The 25,963-nt window shown below is 46.4% G+C and overlaps 6 protein-coding genes across 6 annotated transcripts; 3 read left to right on the top strand and 3 right to left on the bottom strand.

Moving 5' to 3' along the window:
- Positions 1-896: 896 nt before the first annotated feature.
- Positions 897-2,354, bottom strand: N7443_001790 (uncharacterized protein; the record flags this gene model as incomplete). The annotated part of the gene is made up of 1 exon (XM_056881846.1): positions 897-2,354. One exon carries the CDS (start codon positions 2,352-2,354, stop codon positions 897-899), a length of 1,458 nt encoding a protein of 485 aa, XP_056743687.1.
- Positions 2,355-8,452: 6,098 nt separating this feature from the next.
- Positions 8,453-10,249, top strand: N7443_001789 (uncharacterized protein; the record flags this gene model as incomplete). The annotated part of the gene is made up of 2 exons (XM_056881845.1): positions 8,453-8,603; positions 8,796-10,249. The coding sequence occupies 2 exons, from the start codon at positions 8,453-8,455 to the stop codon at positions 10,247-10,249; spliced, it is 1,605 nt and encodes a 534-aa protein (XP_056743686.1).
- Positions 10,250-14,599: 4,350 nt separating this feature from the next.
- Positions 14,600-16,982, bottom strand: N7443_001788 (uncharacterized protein; the record flags this gene model as incomplete). Its single annotated transcript, XM_056881844.1, has 3 exons — positions 14,600-16,096; positions 16,156-16,508; positions 16,577-16,982. 3 exons carry the CDS (start codon positions 16,980-16,982, stop codon positions 14,600-14,602), a joined length of 2,256 nt encoding a protein of 751 aa, XP_056743685.1.
- Positions 16,983-19,203: 2,221 nt separating this feature from the next.
- Positions 19,204-20,231, top strand: N7443_001787 (uncharacterized protein; the record flags this gene model as incomplete). The annotated part of the gene is made up of 2 exons (XM_056881843.1): positions 19,204-19,868; positions 19,922-20,231. The coding sequence occupies 2 exons, from the start codon at positions 19,204-19,206 to the stop codon at positions 20,229-20,231; spliced, it is 975 nt and encodes a 324-aa protein (XP_056743684.1).
- Positions 20,232-21,131: 900 nt separating this feature from the next.
- Positions 21,132-21,797, bottom strand: N7443_001786 (uncharacterized protein; the record flags this gene model as incomplete). Its single annotated transcript, XM_056881842.1, has 1 exon — positions 21,132-21,797. One exon carries the CDS (start codon positions 21,795-21,797, stop codon positions 21,132-21,134), a length of 666 nt encoding a protein of 221 aa, XP_056743683.1.
- A 244-nt stretch (positions 21,798-22,041) lies between these two features.
- N7443_001785 (DUF3723 domain-containing protein) lies at positions 22,042-25,239 on the top strand (the record flags this gene model as incomplete). Its single annotated transcript, XM_056881841.1, has 3 exons — positions 22,042-22,459; positions 22,507-22,802; positions 22,864-25,239. 3 exons carry the CDS (start codon positions 22,042-22,044, stop codon positions 25,237-25,239), a joined length of 3,090 nt encoding a protein of 1,029 aa, XP_056743682.1.
- Between the last annotated feature and the right edge of the window lie 724 nt (positions 25,240-25,963).

Here is a 25,963-nt window from a genome sequence, read left to right as displayed (position 1 = left end):
TACCAGCTAACTTTATAGCGTGCCTGCTTAGAGCCAGTTGCTTTGTGTTCTTCTTTAACGGTCTTACACATCAGGCTCAGCGGTTCTCAGTATAACCATCGCAACTTGCGCCGTGAGTTCTTCACGCGTCTTGAAGAGATTCAATTCAACAATAGTCCAATCTTTGATTGCATACACCAGGTGAATTCAGTACACCTTCAAAACGGAAGAAAGTCTCCAGATTCACCAATATGTGACTGGATTGCCAAGGAATGCCCACCAATTTCAACCATGGAGGATTCTCAGGGGGAGTTATCTGGCTTTTCATTTGAAGTCGATGACCTTTTAAACTTCGCTAATTGGATATTTGGTCCCAATGGTGTTCGCGGGTTGAAATTACTTGCAGTTGGGGACTTTTCCCACAAAGATGAATATCCACGGCAGCAATTCTTACTGGGACGCAATAATTCCAAAGGTTCAACAAATACTTTCCGACTTCTTTCTGGGGACGAGCTTCGGCCCTATGATCTGAATTTTTTCTCTTCTTGCCCGGAAGATGAGGCAATGGAGTCTCCATACGCTTGGTAGGCCTCGAGTTAATAGCCTCTACTAATTGGCCCGGTCATTTCTCTTTTCGCTGTTTCGACGGCGGCTCATTTCTTGAACATGTGATGTCAAAAAAATAGCCAAGTTGTCTACATTTGAGATTTCTATCTACTTTCGTATATTAGATCCATCACCAAATACCTTGAACATGAGGCCAAGGACCTTTCTTGAAATTCAATGAAGAACTTATAATCAAATCTGTCGCCTATCGTATATCTATCCCTGTGAGTTTATATGCACACAAGTCAGATTTAGATTATTGCCAATTTAAAAAATCCAAACTTTCTTGTCCACCCGAGTCTGAACAAAGCTTATTCTATCTCTTCTCCACCCTCCGTCTCCATCTTGAGCTTGTATAGGTTGTACTCAGTTATGATGTAGGAGTTAGCGGCAATCCTATCTTGAAGATTGAGATTATTGAAGTCGATCATAGCGCGCATTTCGTCCAGGTATTTTTTCTTGCTGAAAGTCTTCTTTCCAAAATTGTTGCGGCCCTGATCTTGGCTCTGATCTTGGCCCTGATCCTGATTCTGACCCTGGTTCTGGCTCTTGTTCTGGCCCTGGTTTTGGCTCCTGTTCTGGCCCTGGTTCTGGCCCTGGTTCTGGCCCTGGTTCTGGCCCTGGTTTTGGCCCGAGTTTGGGCTATCTGGGTCAGTCTGCGTAGCTTGGCTTGGAGTACCAGCGTCGTCAGGCTCGGGGGTAACTCCCCATGGAGTTGGGCTCATGCTCTTATCTCTTTCCAACTTTTCATTGCCTATCTTCTCTTTGTATCTTTTGATTTGCTCGCAAGCAACTCTATAAAACTTTCGATCTGTTTCATTCTGTTGCTTTTTGCCCCACCCAGTCAGATCTTTGTACTGGGTGCGACTCAGTAGAGTGTCCTTCATATCCTTATCATACCATCTCACTGCCACAGTGCAGAATGGATAGATATATTTGGATTTCCTTTGTTTGTTGGCTGGATCTAACTCTTGAACAGATTCGAGCAAGTCATTCATGCACTCGACTGGTCTGCGTGGCTCCCAAGCAATTCCAGTAATATGCTTTATCTTACCAAAATGAATATAATCACCATTCTTCGTCGTTTTCAAAGCTTCATTCAGGGCACCGTGGCCCTTATGAAGAAACGGGACATCCTCGGCTGTTTTCAAACCGCAGCTTGATGTCCAAGTAAGCATAGGACCGCTTCTGGGTCCATAAGATTTGAAATATAGTCTGCCACGGAAACCTTTTGTCTCGTAAAGTGTTTTTCCCTCTCCAAGGAGGTCAATAATGCCATTCGAGTCATTTTCATCGAGGCTCAAGCTGGCAAAATCGCTCAGGTCTTCCGGTTCTTCTCCGTCGAAGAATGAATCCGATTCCAGGGGTTTCGACTGGGCGAAATCATCACCTTCAATACTTTGCTGCACGCTGTTAGGATCAATGGGATCTACAATTGAATCCTGTGGTTCATTTCTGTCCGTTTCTTCGTCGATATCCATAAGCTCTGCATCAAGCTCCGCTATCTGCGCCTGCATGGATTTCTCTGAAGCTTTCATCTTTTCCAGTTCCTCCATAATTTGAGATCTTGAGTCTTCAGAAGTGTCCATGGAGTCTACCTGCTGTTGGGTCTTCATGACTTTTTCCCGGTGACGCTCAAGGTCATCCTTGCGACTTTTTTGGAGTTGCTCCTTTTGCAATTTGGATTGAGTCCCGGTTCTATCCTTCTTAACCCTCGACGCGGCAGGCTTGAGGGGCTTTGCCGCTTCAGTATCTTTCATGGGAGCCATTTCAAGTATCTATTGTGAGTTAAGAAATATGGCGTGATAAGCGGTACTGAAGACACGTACCACACTTATTTATATATGCATGGTACACTCACAAGAATGGCTTTCATCTATTCTGAACAAACAGGAGGAACGAAGCATCCAGTTGGATAGACAATTCTACGATGGTTGATGAGACCAATAACACAGAAGCCGGAGTATAAACACGGAAATTACACATGAGCAATCAGTATAACATATCTGTTCATGCTGCATCCATGAACTTGGAGCTTTGGCGGGGCCGTTGATTGTTTTTAAGAAAATGTTAAATCACGAAATTTCAACAGACTTATAGCTGCTATTGTATGTACAAAGGTTTTCCACCAGTACTGACCGTATAGAAGAGATGAAAATCTGTTGGTTCTTTTTCAAAGTTCTGCCCATTACCAAAAAATTCATTTCGCTCTTATGTTGCATTCATGGTGGTGGAAACCCCCATCATCCTATTAGTTGTTCATTGGAAATCACGGATGAGCTCAGTTATTTGAAATAGAAAACATTATTTGTATTGCCGATAACAACGCATCCATCGTTAGCTAGATGGCTTTACCACAAGGTACTACTACAGACCAGCGAGCGGAAGTAGTATCCTAGCATCTTGTCCGGGGGTTAAGATGAGTGTCATTGATCCATAAACGAACGAGCTAATTCAACCTTTGGGGAGCAAAAGCATTGACCAAAGCTGGGCGCATTTAGTGCCATTGGTGGCATGAGCAGCCATAATTCGTTCGAACGCCGCTAGCGCTATACGTTCTACGTGTTAAGAAAGGTATACTTTTCTAAAAAGAACGTCCTTGAGAGTTTAGTATAAGTTGATTCATCATTTAGGCAGCGGTTGACTCAGAGAGGCACTGCTATACAAATTTGAATGACAAACATGTTCGAGATTACTACCCTGTTCTTGGCAATACTGCCGGCCTGCTGATATGTGAGCCCCCGAGCTTCCAGTTTTCAGGTTCTATGGTCTACTCAACCACGCCTCCTCCAAATATTCCCCGTGTGATCGGTAATACGCATAACTTCTACGTCGTTACTTCACGGCATACCGAATCATTTAAGTCCTTCCATTTCACTTTTCTGGATAATTTACCGCCCATCTTTGGAAACGGAAAGTTCTTCATTGATAGGCCCCGACGAGCCGAAATGTACTTTCAACCATTAAACACGATTCTCTCGCTTACCTTTCTCTTGAATATTGTCACTTTGGTGCATGGAGCTACTACCACCGGTATAGTGAACTCTCCACCCGCAAGTAAGTATCACATTGTGGTCTACCAAAACGCCAGGTGTACCGGAGAATCTATTAATTACTCCGGTAATTCTGGGGATTGCAACAATGGGTTAGGCGGAGGTGGCTCTGGAATTCAACTCCTGGCTTTGAAAAATGGCGGAAGCTTGTATTCTATGGTCAACCCAAATGCCCCGATAGTGAAGAAGTCGAGGCTTTTTTCCAATACGGTAACCAGACTGGACTTGGCTGCAGACCATTGAACGGGAACCCGGTATCATTCAAGTTTGTCGACGCCTGAAGGTTTCTGATATATAGCAACTACATGGGAACTAGCTCCAAGCTATACCAGGAGTGCAGTGTTTGGCAACAATCACGAGAGAGGTGGCGCGTCTGTTTGTGTATTAAATTACAAATTGGTTGAATCAATGCGAGATGCATGGCCATGAGGATGGATTGTATGAAAGACTTTGTCATAGGATCAGAAATATACTTGTTCAGTTCATGAAAAATGCTTTCAAAATGGTCGCTTCCACCACTTGTTTCCTTTGTACCTAGAATTTAGGGTGCATTTCGTCGCATCAGCAGTCTGAAATACAGTCAGGGATTTGTTTAGTATTCTATTGTGATTGAAATCCCAAATCGATGTTGGTAGATTTGAAGCCATGTGGGATAGCTTTTTATTTAGCATACAAGCGGAGTATATTCGGTAAATGAGTTTAGCGCAATTACGATCTCAAGTGGTAGGGGTGCCAAATATAAGGACTTGTTGAGGAGCCATACATAAAGACTGTATAATTGCCAAGTTCTCTGCCTCCGAAGATGCGAATTTTCAGTATATCCTTCGATTTCCAAGCCCCGGAGCGGAGCTTGAATGAAAGAATTAGGATCTGGGTGAACGATATGGAACATTTGCGCAAAGTCTTTTAGCAGCTTGGGAATCCCACTGCATGGCATTTGTTGGAAATACACAGGGTAGATGGGCGGTGGCAACTGGTCTAACCATACCGCCACTGACTACAGTAACATAGCAAATCACCAAGTTGGAGGTATTGGCGGTAATGTTGAGCCTTGATCTGTGAGGCTACCACCATTGGGGGATACATTAAACGAAACGTCATTTCTTTTGAGTCTATTCTAATCGGTTGAATATGAGATCTATTTCCGAGATTCTTGTTGTACAGTACTTTAATGATGAACCATATACAAGAAAGTATCGGTTCTCCGAAACGTTCCTTCGAGATACAACATAATCATCTCGGATATACATAGATGCGATAGGTCTTAGCAAGCCGAGAGGCATTGCATATAACCAAGTCACATGATAACAGCAAAAGCAACAGTTATCCTAGAGATGTGTTGATCATGTTGAACGGCCGTTCTTTGGTTCACGATCTCAAGGCATCGTGCAGAGCACCCTGATGATCAACTTCTAATATGGGATAAAACAAATATTTTGGAGTTTGATTTTGTTTTGCGTCTCCTTTATACGCCCTTTCTTTGCACTGTTGAATGCTTTACTATTACTCTGCCTAAACAATTCCTCGGGTAGCTCTTCCTGTGGCTCGGCTTGCTTAAAACTCTCATTAATTCTATAAAGAGTCCATCTCCGGAGATGGTGTATTGTTACAAATTTGGAAAGAAAATAGCTGGGATATGAAAGAAAATGATTAAGCTAGCTTCTTATAGGTTGATATTAGCATTAGTCACGCTTGTGAGACATCTTCTTGTTTATACTTCCAAGGTCCATTAATTGACGATTAGGAGATATCTGCTGCCGCGATTCTCCCAAATGAATTTGAAACCAAAAGAGACACGCCAGTAAGCTAAGACTTTCACATTTACCTGACTGTTTGCTAAAGATCAGGAGGACTTTCCAAATATTGCAAATGACGGCGGAGGCATAAATCACAAAATTCAGTCCCCACCTGGTTCGTGTTCGATGCCTGTGGTATCATAATACCTATTGACAATGCCTCAAGGACACTCATTTTGGGCTGTTACAGTCCATCGACATCTCCCGAACAGACACAATCGAGTCCATGGACTGTAATCGAAATCGCGTGTGGACTTGGTCAACTTGATCCAAAATTACACCAGAAATCTTGTCGCACGATAAGATTTACCATTTAAGCTCCGACATCGTCGCATTTTAATACTCACTTGGCTATTTCTATTCACGCTAAACTATGAGGAATGGCCTGGTGGGCATATTTACACAAGAATTATCTCAAAAACAACACTAGAAAGGCTAAGACAGTGATTACACGTTTGCGTGCACTTTCCTGGAATTTCAGCACAATAATATTGAGTGGAGAGAAGGCGGCAATAACTTAGTCGTATCTACAGTAGTATAAAAGACTCGGGATTCCGAATAATACATCAGTTGATCAATACAGTGATATTCGAAATCAGTTTTACCATGAATCTCTTTCAGAAGTCGACCAAGAGGGTCAATAACAAGATTACTGAATAAGGTAGTCTAGCTGTCTGAAGCTTTATGACGTCGGACCCTACGGTGGCACAACCTATGTGCACCAAAAGTTATCACAATTCCTTGATTTCCTGCAAAATGTAACTTATGGGTGCCCATAGTTGTGACTTAATCATTTACCAAAGGAATTGCATAAGATAGAAATGATTCAAAAAGTAAATCTGGTGTCTACCCTACAGTAACGCCTTCTTACGCCCTCTTAAACGTTCAAGTTGCGGCTTGCGTAGCTTGGTTGATTAGCGAGACAGTTTTCACATACGCAACCCATTGGCCAATATCTCTCACGAATTGGCGCGCGATACCTACAGTACCATAATTCCTCTGTCGATAAAGAATGATAGGTCCTGGTCCTCATAAATCAGCTCAAGAGCTACACTATTGGCTAACGCCACATTACATGTTTTGACTAAATTGAACTTTCAAGCTATCGTCCCCGACATTAGTTTCTAGCCCATGCGCTCTACAGTAGCTTGCAAAATCGCCTTGCGCTTTTGCACACTCTCCTTCTTTCCCAATCCCACTTGCCAAGACCAACTTATCCCTAATGAGTTAGACTCAAAAAGCCCCCTGGCTAGACCCTTTTGAATGGTATGGTAAGGAACAAGGCGATGACAACACGTGTGTGACCCCGGTACCCCTCGTTTTCTGTTGCTTCTGCTGTTCGTCGTCTTTCCACTCCTCACCACCCCTCGTTTAACACACAAAAATGGCTCCGAACTTATCCCCATCGAAGCGACAACTGATTTGTGATATGATTGAGAGCAATCTAAAAACAACTGATATCGCTAATACAGCAGGATGCAGTAAACAGTCTGTTAGATATATTCGTTCTAACCTGCGGATGTTCGGTACTCCCAAGGCACCCCTAATCTCCTCCGGCCGACCCAAGAGTATCACACCACTTATGGTTGAGGCTCTCTGTGGGCACCTTTCCGAAAACCCAGGATTATACCTCGACGAAATGGCGCTTTACCTTCGGGAGGAATTTGATGTCTGCGTGGCCAACTCCACTATCAGTCGAGCTTTGGCCGCGAAAGGCTGGTCCAAGAAGACAACCCGGAATCAAGCGAAGGAGCAAAACGCGGATTTACGAGAGTACTACCTCCATAATCTATCGGAGTTTGAGTCGTATCACCTGGTCTACATAGACGAATCTGGATGTGACAAGCGAATAGGTTATCGGCGAACAGGTTGGGCCCCGCTTGGGGTCACCCCGGTGCAAGTGGCCAAATTCCATCGTGGCCAGCGATACCAGATCTTGCCGGCATATTGCCAGGATGGTGTACTATTTTCTCGCGTCTTCCGGGTGTCGACTGATGCTTCTATATTTGAGGACTTCATTGGGGAGCTTCTTCATCACTGTGGCAGATGGCCGGAGCCTAAATCGGTATTGGTGATGGATAATGCATCCTTCCACCACTCTGAGAGGATAGAATGTATGTGTCTTGAAGCGGGAGTTAAACTGGTGTATCTTCCACCTTATTCTCCCGATCTCAATCCTATCGAGGAATTTTTGCGGAGCTAAAAGCTTTCATTAAACGCGACTGGCAGTTGTTTGAAGATGACCCAGATGGAGATTTTGCAAAATTTCTAGAGTGGTGCATAGATGTGGTGGGCGCAAGAGAAGAGAGTGCTGAAGGCCATTTTCGCCATGCGGGTCTGACAATTGAGCATTGCTGATTGATCTGTATAAATATATACAGCTCATATATATCCAAGTATTTCTCCGGCTTCTAATTCACTCCCGTAGTAGAAGTTTTTGATGCTCGATTTTTGTCAATTCTTTTTCCAGTTTGTTAACAAGCCTTCAAGTCGGATGGCATTTACGCCTACTAGCATAATAATAAGGTTGTTTAGATTCACGTGGGATGCCCCCTGGTAACTAGTGTCTGCCTTATCGCGTCGTCGGAGACGGCAAGTTGGATACTCCGGCTTCTTGTGCCCCACCTTGCAGGCTGCTGGTTGGTTCCGCTGCTACGCAATCACAACTCAGTCGCCAATAGGACGCGGTAACTCCTGCGGTTCGGACAGCATTGTATACACAATGATTGGTTAGGTTACCTCGTTCGCTGATGCAGGCGGGCGCTTAGGCCGTGCACCCCATCACCCCTGGTGCCTTAGGCTGATGGCAAGGCGTACCTGCGGTCACATTCATTTCTCGTTACCCCTCCCTGTCCCTGATTTTGTTGATGATTTTGTTGAATGGCCGAGTTGACAGCCTACTGATACTTTCGAAGCCAAGCGGTATTTATATTTTGACCCATTCACCCCTGCATTTGCGGCGACGGCAGCGACAACTTATGCCAGACAGTTGTTTTTCCCCAAATACCCATTGAATGAATGATACCGATCCCCATGGCGAGCATGGCGTCCGCAATATCGTTTGAGCGTTCAAGTAATTCGGGGTTCCAGATGGGTGTGAACTACGGCGAGGTCACTAACCACTTCCTTATGCCTATTGAAGAGATGAAAGAGACAAATACTAGGCCTTGTAAGTCAACAGAAAAGCCCAACTAGGATGTTAGGCTCACCCATTTTATCCAAGGTGATCAACCTCAAGTCCACTATATTATCCCATCTTTGGAGAATCGTCACTTTACTGGCCGTGAATTCACGCTAGATAAGCTTAAACAGAAGCTATTTCTACAACCGAATACTAAAAAACTAGCTCTATTCGGGCTAGGTGGCATCGGCAAAACCCAAGTTGCTCTTCAGCTTGCCCGATGGGTGAAGGCGCATGTACCAGACTGCTCAATTTTCTGGGCTCCTGCCCTGAGTCTCGAGAGTTTTGAGCAAGCTTGTTCGCAAATCGCGAAAGAGCTGCAAATCCCTCAGAATGCAGACGGTGAAAGTGCGATGGAATTAGTACAGCGACAGCTTAGCTCTGATAGAGCCGGAAAGTGGCTTTTCATTGTCGATAATGCCGATGACGTGGACTTGCTTTTCGATAAGCTTGATCAGTATTTCCCTGCTAGCAACTACGGCGTTACTTTGCTCACTACTCGTTCCCGTGCGGTGGCACTATCGTTCGCAGGAAGGGATATAGTCGAGCTCGAAAAGATGACAACGGAGGAAGGGATTGCTTTTCTTACCAAGATTGTAGGAGAAGACTCGCTTTGTGACCGGAACTCCTCTATACAACTATTAGAGGAGCTAAACTTCCTACCTCTAGCTATTGTACAGGCAGCTTACTATATTTGTCGGAATGGTGGAACGACCACACGATATCTTCAGCTTATGCATAAAACCGAAAAAGATCGGATGCGTCTAGCGAGCAGGGAGTTCCACGATAGCACTCGCTATCGTAGACTGGCAAACGCGGTGGCCACAACATGGCTTATCTCATTTAATCAGATTCAGGGTTCTGATCCCTCTGCTGCTGATTTGTTAGGATTCATATCTTACCTTGAGCCAAAGGCAATCCCGCTATCTATTCTCCCCACCCTCGATTCGGAAGAGGAGATGGAGTTTTCCATTGGTACGCTGTGTAGCTACGGATTTCTCACCAGGAGGGACAATAAGAATGTGTTTGATGTGCATAGCCTAGTACAGCTATCAACCCGATTGTGGATAACAGATGCACGGAAGACACAACAGATTATCGCGACCTTAACGCAACATATGGACAAGTGTTTTCCATCTGATGAATATACAAATCGTGACACATGGAGAATGTACCTACCACACGCTCTTGAAATTATCAGAAGAGAGGAAAGTCAAGATGTGAGTGAGAGGTATACCTTACTATCCAAGGTTGGGAAATGCATTCTAGCCGATGGCCGAGCGAAAGAAGCTGTCACTCTTCTTGGAGACGTGTGTGCATGGAATAAATGCCAGTATGATGAAGAACATCCCTCTCGACTGGCATCTCAGCACGAACTCGCAGGGGCATATCAATCCAACGGGCAGATCAAGCAGGCCGTGGAGCTACTTGAACACGTGGTCGCGGTGGAAGAGAGAACGCTCGATGAAGAACATCCCTCTCGACTGGCATCTCAACGCGCCCTCCAACGCATCAAGAAGTCGATCAAAGTAGCGACCATGGAGAACACATTTTCACCACCCCCCCCGATATTGAGTTGTAGTCGACCTGCTCTTCCTCGGATAAATCTGCTAAAAAATATATCACTGCAGTAACTGCCATTTTTACTTCATTACTAAAGATTGACGACGGCACCCATGGGGACACAAAATTGAAGTCAGTAGAGTAGGCCTGAAACGCACCATGTGACTGTTTGTGACAATACTATGTAATATACGGAGCCAAATATAGGACAAGGGCTAACTTTATGTGGCTAGAGCCGTCTTGGCATTGAGACTTGGAATAGAAAGTGTGAGTGTAAAAACGCAGGGCGATTTTGCAAGCTACTGTAATTCCAGGCACCTTCATCTCGTAGTCCAGGAATATTAAGGTCATCCGTAACTTTTCCATTTGGCGGTAGAAGCATCGCTGAAGTTGTGGTTGGGTTGGACGTCTCTGATTGCGGGGAAAACTGCATCCCATTGAAGTAAATGTTCTTAGGATGACAGCTTCCGGAAATACCGACCATCTCTTTATTTTAAGGTTGTTGGCTCTCTATTCTGTGCCACTTTTCCTGAATCTGGAGCTTTGTATTATTGTTAATCCTTATTATTGAAGTACAATCTATGAATGAAAAGAGAAAGATGTAGATTCCAGAGATGGAGGCTATGTAACTAGACGTATGTTGGATCACCTGTATTGATGGTATTGTCCTGTCGCCTTGATACACACTACTCATGCATCAGGGTAAGACCTCTATCTATAATACTGGGTCATCACCCACAGATCTCCATAAAAATATGACTACCATACACATGCTATAAGAATCTACCAAGGGGGCTGAGGCAAGGATGCGATAGGGACAGAATCCCCCATTCACTGCGAACACAATCAACCCTGCCCACCAACACAGTCTGAACTTACTTATTATGGCCCATTGATCTAGGTTGTAAGAGTAATAATAAACTAACTTTATCAATCAGGATTTTAGGATGTTTTTAGAAAGTAGCTGTAGCCTGCATATCCCTTTTCACTGCGAGAGGTCAGGGTAATGACATCAACTAACCAACCAACTACTGCACTAGCTTGCCTAGAAATTAGGTTTCAACACGACGTTTACAAAAATTTCATTGCAAGTAGAAGGAATCAGTCAGTACATTCTGGGAAACAAATCAGGTAGAAGTAAGTTCACATGGCCTGTTTTGGCCTGCATAAGTGAGACAGGCCTAGTGTCAACGAATAGAGTGGCCTTTTGCAGTCGAGCGGCTGGTGGTAAGCCTGCTATTGTCTTCAAGGTCGTCATCATCGAAATGGGGAGGGTGCAGATTTTCCAAAAGACGCAGGTTTTCCAAAAAGGCTGCTGGAGTCTGCAGGTTTCCTAGAAGAGCTATTTGACTGTGCAGGTTTTTTTCCAAAAGACGCAGGTTTTCCAAAAAGGCTGCTGGAGTCTGCAGGTTTCCTAGAAGAGCTATTTGACTGTGCAGGCTTTTTTCCAAAAGACGCAGGTTTTCCAAAAAGGCTGCTGGAGTCTGTAGGTTTCCTAGAAGAGCTATTTGACTGTGCAGGCTTTTTTCCAAAAGACGCAGGTTTTCCAAAAAGGCTGTTCGAGCCTGTAGGTTTTCCAGAATCAATATCAATGTCTAGAGTAAAGTCTTTATCACTGATATTGGTCCTATTTTTCTTGCGACCTTGCCACTTCCACGCTAGAGCAAATTAGCATTTTGATCTAGCGAAGCGAAAAATGATATCCTACGGAAAACAACATGGTAAAAGCGACCCATCTCGTATCGTTTGTCTCCTCTGGAGAATGCGAAGCTTGTCTGTGTGTGCGGATAGTGTCACAGCATTGACAATGCGTAGATATGCAGATTTTTATCTTCAAAAAAATCCCAAGGAATCTTTTTGTGGTTGTCGACTGCAGAAAATGTGGCAAATTTAGTTGAATTCGAAGTCTACACCATCAGTATTATAAAGGGAGCTATCGCCACACTCTTGTCTTCTCTGATGGTCGGAAGTCTTCTTTGATCTATGACTTTCTGTCAGGTCAACCGTGCAGTCGCCCACTGTGTCGACATGGGTCTCACACGGGCCAGAACGCAGATAGCCATAATAAGCTCAACGTCTATTGAGTGCACGACCGGGGTAGCATCGGCCCAGGAGAGTGCTTAAAAACACAGAATTTCACCAAGGCCATAGATCTAGGCTTCACACGCAAGCTCAACGTTTGAGACCCCGACTGACCTAGATCGGCTCAACACGCCTTTGGCTATCCACATAGCTGAGGCTATAAACTACCATATGATCCGGTCGGGGCGTGCGGCCGTGGATTGATAACTTGGCGAGAGACGAGTTTGCAGATGAGGTTCGCTGCACGCTGGTTTATTCGGTCGTTTTGTGTTCTTCTTTTTGTGCTTAAACGATAAACGATAGCGGTTCGGTGTGGAATTGACGGTCAAGGTCTTCAACAGTGAGCATGGATTGAGTGGTAGATGCGGGCTGGTTAGATTCGGATGGAGAAGCTTTGGGTTCTTTTTGACTGAGCCTTGTGTCTGTTTCTGGTTCTCAGCTGTAGAGATGACGTTCGGTGTTGCTTGGAGAGGTCAAGAAACACGCTAGGTGGAGATGGTTTTCTGTCCGGTCGAAGCTTGACGTATTCCGGTAGGGGGATAGACATCATGGGACGTTTGGTCTTCAGGTGGAGGGTCTGATGGAGTTGAATGAGATTGGAAGCGTGAGTGAGATTCGAGAGCGCTGATCTGAAGAGGTCGTGGGTTTGGGGAGGTTTTGTTTCGGACCTAGGCGTGATTATTAGTGGAGAGCTGAGGCCCATGTGAGTGGAACTACAAGTGGTTCCCATGAAAGAACTTTAGTCTTGTCAGATACTGTAACTTGCTCTACTGTAAATACTCGTCTTTGTGAAGTTTCGGCAACTGTCCGTTGCGGTATTGCTGGAAACCACAAGCGGGATTTGGATCTCGCTGGTGAAACAACATGCGATATCGCCCGGCTTGTATCTTCAAGGGGTTTGTTTCCTTTGTCAGGAACCGACCGTTTTTAGTATCTTGCGTAAACTAAGAAAAAAACAATGTTGTTCTTTTTAGCCTGTTACTTTAGCCTAGTGGTGAGAACGAAGCAACCACGATGCCTAACACCCTTCAGGTAGGTTCCCAAGAACCCAGAAGGTTCTCGTGATGGTCCCACGTATGCATAGGTGAATAATCAATATGAACAGCTATAGTCGACTCTAGATGCAAGGAAAAGGGCTTCGTTCCGTTCAGGGTAACCCGGATTCACCCAGTGGGTTCCGCATTTCAAGTCCTCCACTCCTCGTGTATGCTGCATGTATATCTCTGAATAAATGGGTGTCATCAATGGAATATGACTGTCCATCAAACAGTGCCCACTCCACCAAGGTTTATTCAGCGTATTTTCTAGCATAATAGACCCTTCGCATCCAATCATACCAATAACACACCATCCGACGAAAGGTCTAATCCCAGTATGTATATTTTCCAAGGAAGCTTTGTTCTTCTTTCCTTGGATTTATTGTATAAACGTCACACAACGTTCTTACATCTAACTTGAGCTATCGTGTAATTTGGAGGGGTATCACCAAACTGCCGCGGATTCCTCCGGATGGTGGTGACGAAACGCGGACTATATCCAGCAGCATCAGCGATCTGATTTGTGGTCAGTGATTTGCTCAAGATCATATCGCGAATTGAATTTTTACAAGGCAGTCTGCAAGCTATCCCTTTTCTTGTCTGTCTTGTAATGGGGTTTCAGGTGGTGTGAGCTGCAATAACATGGGCTCGGGCGGGAGATGAAGACGACAAGCGCGAAAAGAGTAGCGAGACGTAACATTCAACGGCCTTGACGTATCAGCCTTGTCAGGTATTTTACATTTCCGTTCTGACGCGAAGTGATGATCTGCAGTCTAGGAGGTTTTACCATCATCTTCGCGGTGGGGCTTGAGATAGTTACTCTGTGTAAAACAGGGAGACCATTTTCGAATATTTGCTGTAGAACCCTCTTTGGGCAAGCTGACGGGGTGTGACGCCGGTGAGAAGCTGGTTTTTGAAAGAGACACCCCGGGCTGGAGGTCGAGATGCGGAAAAAGAGGCTTTAAGTTGCCGAGTGGGGTAGTTGGCTTGGGTGCTGAGTGGGGTGGGGGAGGCGAAAGGGCTTCGGGTAATGACGAAGGGTTCCTAGCCCACGCCGGGTGCTAACTGGTTCATCTCTTTCCGAGATCCTTTACCCATCGACCTTTCAACAATTACGAGATCCCCAATCTTGGGAATCTCTTGCCAATGGATTATACTTCTAGTGGCGGGTCAACTGATAGCGAGGAAATGGCCCTACGGCCCCATTACTACGCTAATTTACCGAGAAAATAGAGCTCATTCATATGCCAGCGGGGTCGCCTAATTTTGATCCGCCACAAGTCCAGTATATGCTGAAGATTCTTAAGTAATATCAGCGAATGACTCCCCTTCACTGTCTGCTCGCTGCACATTAGCTTGTCGCTGCGCAAAAGAAGGAAAGCTTGGCTCGGATTGATTCAGTTTTGCTTTCTCTGCCTCGAACCAGACTTCAGCAGGGCTTAAGGAAACAGCACCAGCTGCTGCCCTCCTCTTTTTCCAAGCTGATACATCTTCCCAACCACTTCTAGGTTGCGCTTTCAGTGGTATGGAGGGGCCTCCGAGATAGTAAGAGTAGCATTCATCGTAAGGCAGTGTCCGCTCTTCACCTAAACGAGTAATCTCAAAGCCCTGAGTATCCAAGCTCTCAAAGAACTGACCCAGCACTGTTTTATTGTTTGGCATTCGAAAAGATTCGTCTGCTTTGTCTGGCAAAGAAATGTGCATCGTGAAATATGAGGGCGGCGTCATCTCAACTTCATTTGGCCACTCGTCATGTCCCGGGTTGAGATTCCCGTAGCCCAGGCTACTCTCATTGTTTTCAGAGTGGCCAGGATGCACATTGAAATTTTCATTCGTGGACAAGTCCATGTCCTCCATTCCCTCGAAAGTAAAATTGTTACTTGCTCCTGGAAAATCATTTGAAGAGTTATTCGGGCTTTGGATCGTAATGACGTTAAGATAACTAAAGAAAGCACGGAAGACTGCCTGTCGTACAAAGACCGCTGACATTCGGGGCTGCCCTGGTGGATCTCTCAAAGCGTCTCTTGAGAGAGCAAAGTGGTCAGCATTCACAGTATCAGTGAAAGGTTTGCCACATCGTCTTATGATTTCTAGGTCGTCTTCAGCGTCTGCTGGAAAGTCACAAGGTATCGTTATTGGTAGACCTGTCATTTCAGGGCTGGTTTCGGGTATAGAGGGGACGTCAAAGCCATGGTGGCGGGCCAACAAAAAGAAATGTTGCCGTAGTGTTGATGACAGTTCCGGCGTGGTTTCAGATTGTCTGTTATCGGATTCTCGTTCCATATCAGCAATTTTTCGGACTACTCGACGTTGAATTCCTGTCATTTCGAACCCATATTGGAGACTAAATCTCCATAAATCAAAAATTTCATCTCCAACAATCCCCTGCGGATATGGTAATCTCATCTCTCCAGCGCGATGATGCTGTCTTCCCAATAAACTGTCAATGGTCAACAATTGAATATCAGGTTGAGGCTGGATCAGCTTTTTCATCACTGCTTGGCCAACTTCGAGGTATATCCTGTCCTGGAAAAAAGTTCCAAGTGTTGGAATGGGATAGTGAATGGCTTTAAAGCGCTCAAAAATTCCAACCCGCTGCTCAGGGTCTGTAATGCACGGAAATATCCTATTTTTTTGCATCTCTTCATTCAAGTAATGCAAATCTTGGCTGGACACACCAGGAGCACGAGACCTGATTTTGCGCACGGAAACGGCGTCGACAGCTGCCAAGAGTGTAAGGTCGTGGTTCATTATTTCACAAAACGTCTTCTTGATGAGATTTAAATAGGAAATGAGTGGCTGTTCCATTAGTCTGCGTTAGTTTCCAAAACTCTAAAGTGGCTTTCACTTTACATTACCTCATCACATTTCATCGCCCCTAATTTGTGTAAAAGTCCAATATGCATATCTGCCCAAAGGCCAGGTATTGGGAGAAGTGAGTCGAAAGCTTCGGCAAGTTCTTTGTTGCGTTTGAAGAATGCTTTCAGATATTGTCGTTTCCGGCTTCCTGAGCCATTTTCCAAGACAGACCACCAATGCTTGAGTGCTGGAACATTACGAACACCATCAAGACTCCCTGAATAAAGCCGAATCTTATGGTAAATCAGACCATCTGGCGGTTGACGATCATTGGGAAACCGTTCGCGAAGACAGCGAAGGAACTCTCTCTGGAGACCAGGATTCTCGCTCATAGCATTATTGGGATCACTATCTGTCCCAAGAACCTTATCAGTACTACTAGAGAGGCGAGTAATACTTCTTCACATGACGTCTACTCACTGCCTGATCCAGTCACGTAAACATCGACGACCCACCAAGGATCATAGCCCTCGAGTTGGCTCCGAGCTGCAAGAATAACATTCACATGGTCGAGAGCAAGAAGCCGATATCCACGGTCCACGTTTAATTGATAAGGAATGGCGCCATCTATTGAGCTCTTTCTTACTCTAATTTCCCAGTCATTGGAGTCAATCGAAACAGGTATATGGTATTCCTGGCTCAAGCGCAAGCACCCTTTGATTTTGAAAATCTTCTCGAGGCGCGCGACATTCCTGCGGTCATCCATCAAGCGACCGAAACTTGAGGTCTCCAGTGAAAGGTCACACAGCCGTACCCAAGCCGAACCTTGGAAATGCAGACGACCATAGTCAAAAAGCCTTGACTCTTCTCCGGTGAGACCCTGCATATTGACAGAGCCATGTCACGAGAGTGAAAGCTTCAATAGAAGTTGTTTTGTTGAGCGACAGAAATCTTGAAGTATCGCCGTGAATTATATGACTCTTCCTTAAGCAGTCGACCTACTCACTTCTCCAATTAAACCTTAAGATGAACAAACCACATTTGCACAAAGCCCTTTGACGTGTTGATAAGTTCTTCTTAAACTGAACAAACGCTAGCCTTTGAATCAATCAGGCCTCCTCTAAACGGCTCTTTGAATTCTGCTTATATCTAAGCCAGCATAACCTTTGAGTTAAGATTCTTTCGCATTGTCAGAGCAGTCAACTTTTATCTTCAGGGCAGTTCCCTACAGTTCGTCATTATGAAGTCTCGCTCAGAATTGAATCTTGATGACCCTAATTACTTTAATGAAGCCCTTTTGCATTTCATCCAGCAAATTAGATTGCAAACAGCCAGGAGCGGCAGAAGAAAGAGCAATACGGTGAACCCAATACTTGATTTCCCAGGCCCTATGATTCCTCTTGACACGATGCAAAAAAGCCTCCTTTCACCAGATCGTGTTAAAGAGAAACAGGCATACAACCCTAATCGCATGGAGGAAAACCTGATCAAGACGTGGATGTATCGAAAGATCAAGAGGAAGGCACAGGAAATTGCCCAGAAACAGATGCCCTTGGCGAAAAGATACTTAATAGGCCGGATCCAAAAACCAGATCGACGGAATATTTCGGGACTTACTAAAAACCGTCCTCTAGTTGCTCGATTGGTTGGTGATGCTCTGGATATCATTCCCTTTGGTGTAAAACTGCACAATTACCTCTGGAATCACCGGTCAAATATATTAGAGACTGGTTTTCACTTGTTGAAGGAGCTCCATAATATCAAGGAAATTGATAAAGGCCGGTTATCATAGCCTGAAGACAGGCTTCAGCAAAGTCTTGTATCGTCAAGAGGTGCATAGGTACGTACGTTGTGGGCAACAATTAAGTAGGCATTAATTCTGGTGAATATTTGAAGATACAACTTGCAAATTGCAGCTCTTACTATTTTGGGTATGTCTGAAAGCTTTTGATTTACTGCATATTAGACAGGGTCAACAAAGCAAGGCCAGACGCGTGCTTCCAGGTAGAAAGAATTACCACAGTAGCCAGAAAGTGGATCGATATTCTCATGAGGGATGGCCGCCCGGAAGACGCTGGCGAACGTCGAGTTAGTGCAGGGCTCGCTCTTATCGCCCATGAGGTCCGAGGACTTTACCCCATATCAAACGAAGGGCTCGATGGAACTGTTCCTGTTTCGCAGTTCGAACTTGTAGGAAGCTGGGACTCAGGCAATAGTCAGATGCCGTTGGCCTCGGGATGAACCCCGAGAAAACCGAGCTGGTTCACTTCACTAAAGAGGAAGACCAACAAGAACACGGCTGAGTAATCATGAACGGTAAAGAGATCAAACCGTCACCCACGGCTGAATCGCTAGCTTGATCCTGGATCGAGAAGTATCATGGGAGGAACACGTCCAGCAGCCAGTCAAGCAACCAACAGGAAGGCACAGAAGTGACAGCGAATGGCCTTGACGACGCTCTAAGTTCGTTGTCAGGAGCTGGTAGAATCTACAGTGTATGTATGTATGTATTTATGTTGTTGAATTACAGGATGAAGATACCTATGATGAAGATGACAATGGTTTTTACTTGAAAAAGCAGTCTACTTTTATTCAACTGTTCAAGTCTACTGTTCAAGATAAGAGAAACTCCAGAGCTATATATCCTATCCTCAATCCTCCAGTGATGAGGTGCAATCTCCTTATCGTGCTCACGTAGACGCACTAAGGATGATGGCGCCCGTCGAACCATGGTATCGTGAGGGGACGCAACTCTTCGGCTGATAAGAAAGCATCGAGAGGGACAATAGGTAGAATTGCCAGATTGTACAGCGCCTGCCTGAGGCAGGCATATCCTACGCGGATATGCACTGTACAACTACAACATATGTATGTATATATGACTTCATTTACCCTGACTGGATGAGGGATTGTCTTCTTATTCGACACCATTCACATCCTGTCAGACCCCCGGTGAAAGCACGCTTCTGGTGTCAGGCCCAAGTCAGGCTGGCTGCTCTCGGCTACATCCTGGAATAGCGTCGCCATCGCCTGCGGTTATATCTAGCAACGACCAGGGACATCCCTGCTACCTGACACCGTCTACCCTTTGTGTTCAAACCCCCAGAATGGAAGAGGAACTTATCTTGTTGGGGCATGGAGCGATCATGGTCAGCCAAATGGCCGAAATGCCTGAACTCACCAGCGCTCAGGAGGAACAGGCATCCATGAAATTAACTGGAAATATTTCAAAGCAAACTATCCAAAGATTGTTGTGTTCTTATGGTGCCTCACTCAACGATGAACGAATTCGGGATATTTTTGACGCGGAAGATGACCTCCTCTCAAAGGACGTTGATGGACTGCTAAGACCTCTGTTTGACCATTGGAATAAATTTCAGTTACTCAACTTGCATGGACTTGGACTTCCTGTGCAATGGAGAGGTATACGTGCGGCTGCAGATTACCTTCGCGTACTAGATGCAGACAAGACGACACATTGTTTGGGCTCCATCGCGCAGCGTATAGGACAGGTATTGCTCTATTTTAATTACGAGGAGCTTTGCAAACGACCAGAGAAATACTGTTCTCGTTCCTCGTCCAAGCCCAAGGTCACTGACGTTCTGAATTCCATCCTCGATGCCTACCCGGACGACCCCCACGCATCGGAAAAACGGCAGTCTCGCCGTAATCGGGTCACCGGTTATCATGTACGCCGCGGTAAATGGTGGTGGCGGCTTGCAGGAAATTTGGGACTCGGAATTCTCTTGGCAGGCGACCCTATGAGGGTCATGTACGTGTCCCATTGAGTTCATCTCGTGGCTCAACTGATCTTATGTGCTCTAGGTGCAAAAGTACATTTACCAATCCTCAAATCGACGTTTTCATTACCTTCGTCCAGAAAACTCGTCCAGGCACTATTCGCGCCTTCAAGGCCTTAGAGCCCGTGGTTACATCTCTCATGTTTGGGCAAATCACATCTGATCTCCACAAGACCATTTTCGACTGGGAGGCTGGTCTTCTCAGACCCGAAGAAATGGCACGTGTTCGTGCTGATGACAAGGTGGCCTCGGCTTCCCAGCGCTCCGACAATCCCTGGAAAACAGTGGATGCTAAGAAAGATGCAATGCAAAAGATGACAGAGCTTCTCGGCTAAAATCCTTGCAAAGAAACAGTGTACCAGCTGGCGATCCTCTGATGACTGTTTTGGAATAGAGAATTATTGGGAATTCTCAATCTCTGGTTGCCGTCGTGTTTTCATCACTAAGTTTTTCATTGTCTTCTTTCAATCTCAGTTTTTTCAATTACTGTTCACAGAGTTATGTCACCTATAATTACACGATATTAGACTTTGATATACACAGGATCAAGAATGAAATACAATTTGGACGCTTGGTTTTCTAGTCCGTTCGTGATATATTTAGCTCACCCCTCCTCGAGCTGTGCACCCTGCGTGTCCATCATTGTTTATCTCTGACTGAACCTGTTGGGAGTTGACCGACACGGCCCTCACTATCTTTCGCACGCTCGATGAGCCTATTTATTTTCTTTCGGCCGAGGTACATACGAATAGAATGTGCGGGTGGATATAAGGGCGAACCATGCAAGTCCGATCAGATCGCTGGGGCACCATCGGGTCTCCATCAACAGGCGATGCTGAGAACCAGTGAGTGATTTTCGAAATGGGATCAGGGTATGCAAGGGCTCACGAACTCTCTTTAGCTCCTCAAAAGAGCTGGCTGAGGTGGTCGCGGAGAGAAACTCGATGGCGGCTGGGCAGGTCCGCCAGCGTTCAAGGTTGTCAATCCCAACAGCCCCATCGTCCTTGGTGTATTTTTGCATCAGTTCCCATCATTACTGTTGAAACAGGAGATAAATCACTAGCTCTAATTTTACCTGCCTGCCGGATCACGCAGCAGTCAAGGCGTGCTATTAATTTTTTCAGACAAGGAACCGAGATGTGTTCATGGACTAAACTTACCGATTTTTACCTCCCCATTGAGATTCATCAGGACGCTGGAACAATTCAAAGAAGTGTGGTGGAAGCTTCGGGCCACTATATACGATAGTCCCTCGAGAAACTGTGTATAGTTAGCGACTTCGTAGATTGCGCGGGAATGATCGAGGTACGAGCCTGGCACATAATAGCAGCTAACTGCTGCTGGTCTGGGAAGGCTTTACAGGCGACAACATGATCCAACGTGAGTGGATCAAACTCGCAAAGAGTATACAGCGCATCAGGGGTGCGGAAACATTCCCAAACGGAAGCCACGTTCTTATGATCCGTGGAACGGAGGATGCCCAGGATTTTGTCGGTGTCTTCGCTAGGGAATCGGCGAATCGCACGTGCGGCGCGGCTGTCGGAGTTTCGAACGCATACAGCAACAGTGCCGGCTAGATCGCACTCATAGTACTTCTTGAAAGTGTCCCAAGGAGATTCATCACGTATGATCAAGTCTGAGTCGGCACCGTTGCCCAGTTTGCCAGTCTCTTGAAGAGCCAAGTCGCGTGGTGGACCTCGCATTACCTTCCCACTGGGCTCTGCGGATGTAGGCGGGGCAGATCTTTTGCCTGGGTGCATGTCGGGAGATAGCGGTTTTGGCTTCAACTTTGGCTCAGGAGATGGTCGTTCCTCGGCTGTAATCTTGGGTAGAGGCTGCTGCAGCAGGGCAACTTGGTGAGGTTGGAGCCTTGTGGCTCGCTTGTCATCATTCAACCCCATGGCTGAATGGTCAAAAATCCAAATTCAAAGAAGCAATATAAGTGACAAAGAAGACTGCACTACGACTTTAAATGATTCCTCGGATGAGGTGCTACGAGCGCTGCGGTACACTGCGCGGACTCCGCAGGTGGGGGCCAGGCGGAGGGGCGCAATGCCACCGCAGCAGAGACGAATTGAAAGATATCTACTAATATATGACTTTCTATCCCTCAATCCCGCTCCACCTTTCGCTTCTATCCATGTAATGACACGAACGTTATTCACAGAAGAAGAGGTGCGACTGGCAACAGAGCGGCGCCTGAAATATATTGGAGCCGCCAAGGTCAGCATCAGTCAAATTCAATTCGATCCTCCTTTGCCCCGAGATCTCGATACCAAGAATGTGGCTCGACTCCGTAGCGTGTTTCGTAAGAACCGTTGTCGCCGCCTGGATGTTGACAATCATATCCCTGCGATCTTATCACGGCTTGATCTCGCCAATGCCCTGCGAAAAGCGAACATTCCACAGCAGTCGCTGCTGACGAATGACGCTCATCAATTACCCCGACTTGGATTCATGGCCGGGCAACTTCAAGGTCTCCATGGCCGTCATCGCGTACGAGCAGGGTCCGAGATACTCTCTCCGGCTGATCGCTGGTGGACGGTAGATCTTTACTTAGACGGTATGTCGAGAATGATTCAACCGTATCTGTACTAACCATCAACCAAGATATCGGCGAAGAACTGAGAACCTTTTTGGTGGAGGAATATGCCAACCAGAAGAAGCCGACTGACGGAGACATTTACCGCAAGATCCGACAATACGAGGGCGAGTATGACGAAGCTTTCAGGGAGCGATGGTTTGTACGTCTATCGCAGAGCAATCAAGAACGGTTGGACCAATTGGATAATAAGAGAAACCGCCGCTTGCGGCGCGCCTTTGATAGGCTACTGGCTATTCCTGGGCTTTGGCCAGGAATGAGGATCAGTGTGCTTCACCGGCTGATAGCCTCGGGCTGTGTGGAAGTGAGTTCCTGAACCTATGCTTAGACTACCTCTGCTCATCACATGATTCGACCTGCTGTAGGAAATAATCACTTATCTTGATCATATCTGGGAGTTCTGGTCCTCCTTGGTCGCCTCGGATAGTGCTGCAATGAAAAAGATCAACCAGGATACCGTCGAATCCCTGCAGCTGCTAGCACCAGGGAAATGCCGCAAGGACGCCAAAACAGCCTGTGGGCTAGTTCTGAGTGGGCAAGCGTTCGCTAGGTTCAGTGACGAAGAACGCAAAATCATATGGGACCAGATGCAAGACTTCGACAGCCTGATACCATCCCTGTACACCTTCTTCGAGGACTTTAAATACCTGGAAAGCTGCGCTCATTGTGTGAAGCGACTTTACGGCCCATCGACCGGCTCGGTCTGGGAGACCATGAGTTCGATGTTTGCTGCATCATCAGAAGAAGAGGAAGAAGTTCTCAGAACAGCGGAATGTATGATTCAGACCTCCGAGTCTACTTTTCGACGACAGCCGGCAACCGATATGGGACGTCTCGAGACGGCGTATTTGCAGGTGTGGCTGTACTCAATGAGGCACTATCCTCTGATGCCCCCGGACCCCAAGAATGATGACGAACTGTTGGCCAAACCAGCTCGTGCCAAACCGGATGAGAGAACAATTTTTGAGATGGCCGAACTCGCTCGTCAGCTGGGGTTCGCGTCGCCAGAAATCAGTGCGTTAATTGACAGTTCTCCGGATCATCAAATCGCACGATCGGCTCTACTGAAGGCCAGGAAACCAGGCCGGTATCGATACGACCGTCAGCAGTTTGATATTTTGGTCAACCAGATTGTGAATCTTTTCGCAGAGGCTGTTCCTGATCAGCCCGATCTCTCGCCAGATCTTCTGGCAGATAGCGCTGTGAAGCTACAGGTTCGCTCCGGGGTGCCACAAACACGGACACATAACCAAGACAGCCCGTTACTATTTTTAGACCGATTGTATGCTGATATTCCGGTTGCGGACACGATTACTAGCTTTTTTGTTCGTCGTTGTGTCTACTTTGCGTTCTTCGGAAAGTCTGCAAAGTATGGCCCTAGCCACATCAGCGACAGGCAAAACGCCGATGCGGATCAAGGCATGGCCGACGTACCTCGGTCGCCATTGTTTGTCGGAGAGGAAAGTCCGTCTGGTATTGATGCATCCGCAGTTCACACAAACTCAACCAGCGAGCCTTCTCGCCGTGAACAAGAGTCACAAGCACAGAGGGTCGAACGGGATAAAGCACGACCGAGTATGAGACATCAGCAGGTGCTGAGGGCCGAAAGAGAGCGCGATGTCTTAAGGCGGAGACGGAGACGGAAAGGTCAGATACGCAAACTTGCTTCGGACCCTGGGAATACCAGGGACCAAGAGCCCATGGAGCCGGAAGTACTCAACACGGAGATGAGGGATCAGGAAATGTCAGATCAAACCGGTCCATCCAATGAAGACCATGCCCCCGGGGAAATGCAGAGCACATCAGCACCGGTGGATGCAGCGTCGGTCAGCATGTATTCCTCCCATGGCTCTTCTGCCCCGGAAGTTGAGGATGCGATGAGTGATTGCACGAGGGTCTCCATCGAAGCGATCCAGCTTGAGCAGGAGATGGATGAGCGAGCAATGATCGAGGGGCAAGATCGAGATGAAGCTCTCGAGGATCAAAACCAAACCGATCATGCAGCACTGCGAGTGTCTTCAAGGTCCGAGGTAGGCAATCTGTCGAATATTAGCGGCCTTCACAGACAGCAAGAACTGGATGACTTTCTTGCCGGCCTGACAAAGGCCCAGGAAGAGCAGGAGCGAGTGGAAGAGGAGATGGAGCGTGAACGACTTCATGAAGAACTTGGCCTGTCCCAGCAAGCGCGAACGCGCGAGGAAGAGTCTCAACCTGAAGACAGGCAGATTCCACCACCGCTGGGTTCTAATGACCAGCAGACGGAATCAGCGTCGCAGAACGCCACGCTGATTCAACAGGATATTGTCACGACTAGTCCGAGTGAGACTTCCTCAGCAGGTGAGCATGCGTCTCCAGTAACGACGAAGGGGCCGCCACGACCACAAGACCCGGTCGAGATTCAGTTCTGGGTCCTTGAGCGAGAGCAGTGGAAGAAGTCAGACCATCTCTTCGTCGACCGGTCGGATCCTTCACCGGTAGAGCGAGTTGCGCAAAAGTATACATGGAAGGATTACTCACTCTATGATTTAAACCTACACAGCCTCAGCCCTGCGAACTGTTACCGCGCCGCAATCGCGGACGGCAATAACGCCATATTCTTGATTTCCGAGGAGGAGGAAAAAAGGCTTGCGGCTGAAGGCCGACTCGTCAAGGACAAGCAACTTTTATCAATGGCTTCTCGAGTTTTGGATCGGGCAGAAGAGGATCAAAATGCACGTCCTGGTTCTATGCGGCGATTATGAATTCCCTTTCAAATCAGGCATGGACACATGTGGCCCGAAACAGAAGGTTTTAATAGAGAGGAGCCATGTTCCCCCGAGAGAGGCCTTTGAAGAGGGTTGACGGAATGGAGGACATTTCCTATGTCTATCATGGGACTAAGTAGAGCTTCTCGTAGACAGATTGGCAAGAAGCCAATGACAGTAAGGTATTTCTAGGTAGAGTGTCTCGGAAATTTTATGCGCTTGGGATGGTGCAACCAGAAACTTTCTTCCAGGAGGAATCCGCTCTTGAGAGTATCCTCTTGAGAGGAAATAAGTACTGTGAGACCCGACCGAAGAGCAAGAACCAATCAAGAGTAGAGACGTCATATAAAACCTATTTCCGTACCGCTCCCCTCTTGTAATCATCGTTCTAGATCTCCCTTCGTCTTGAGGGGTGCACTATTTATGACCAGCCTTCTGTCACAATGAATAACGGCCTTTTTCAGCATTCCTCTGACTATCGCATGTCTTCCCTCTTATGTGGCAGTCGGAAGTCGAGGATCGGCTAGCATGCAAATGTCAAATACACAGACCGTTTTTTGCCTGGCCACTCGATTTGATCTTCCCTTCGTGATAATTATCGCTCGACCGCACCGCATATCTTATTTTGCTGCTAATGATGTGCAATCTTTGTGGGCGTGGCTTCTTCTCATGTAGTCTTGAATATTTTCGTGCAATCCTCAGCAACTACATTCTCAGTGCT

The sequence above is a fragment of the Penicillium atrosanguineum genome (assembly GCF_028827265.1).
Source record: "Penicillium atrosanguineum strain IBT 20685 chromosome Unknown utg000002l_segment0_segment0, whole genome shotgun sequence".
NCBI classification, from domain to species: Eukaryota; Fungi; Ascomycota; class Eurotiomycetes; order Eurotiales; family Aspergillaceae; genus Penicillium; species Penicillium atrosanguineum.
This window is presented reverse-complemented; position numbering and strand designations above follow the sequence as displayed.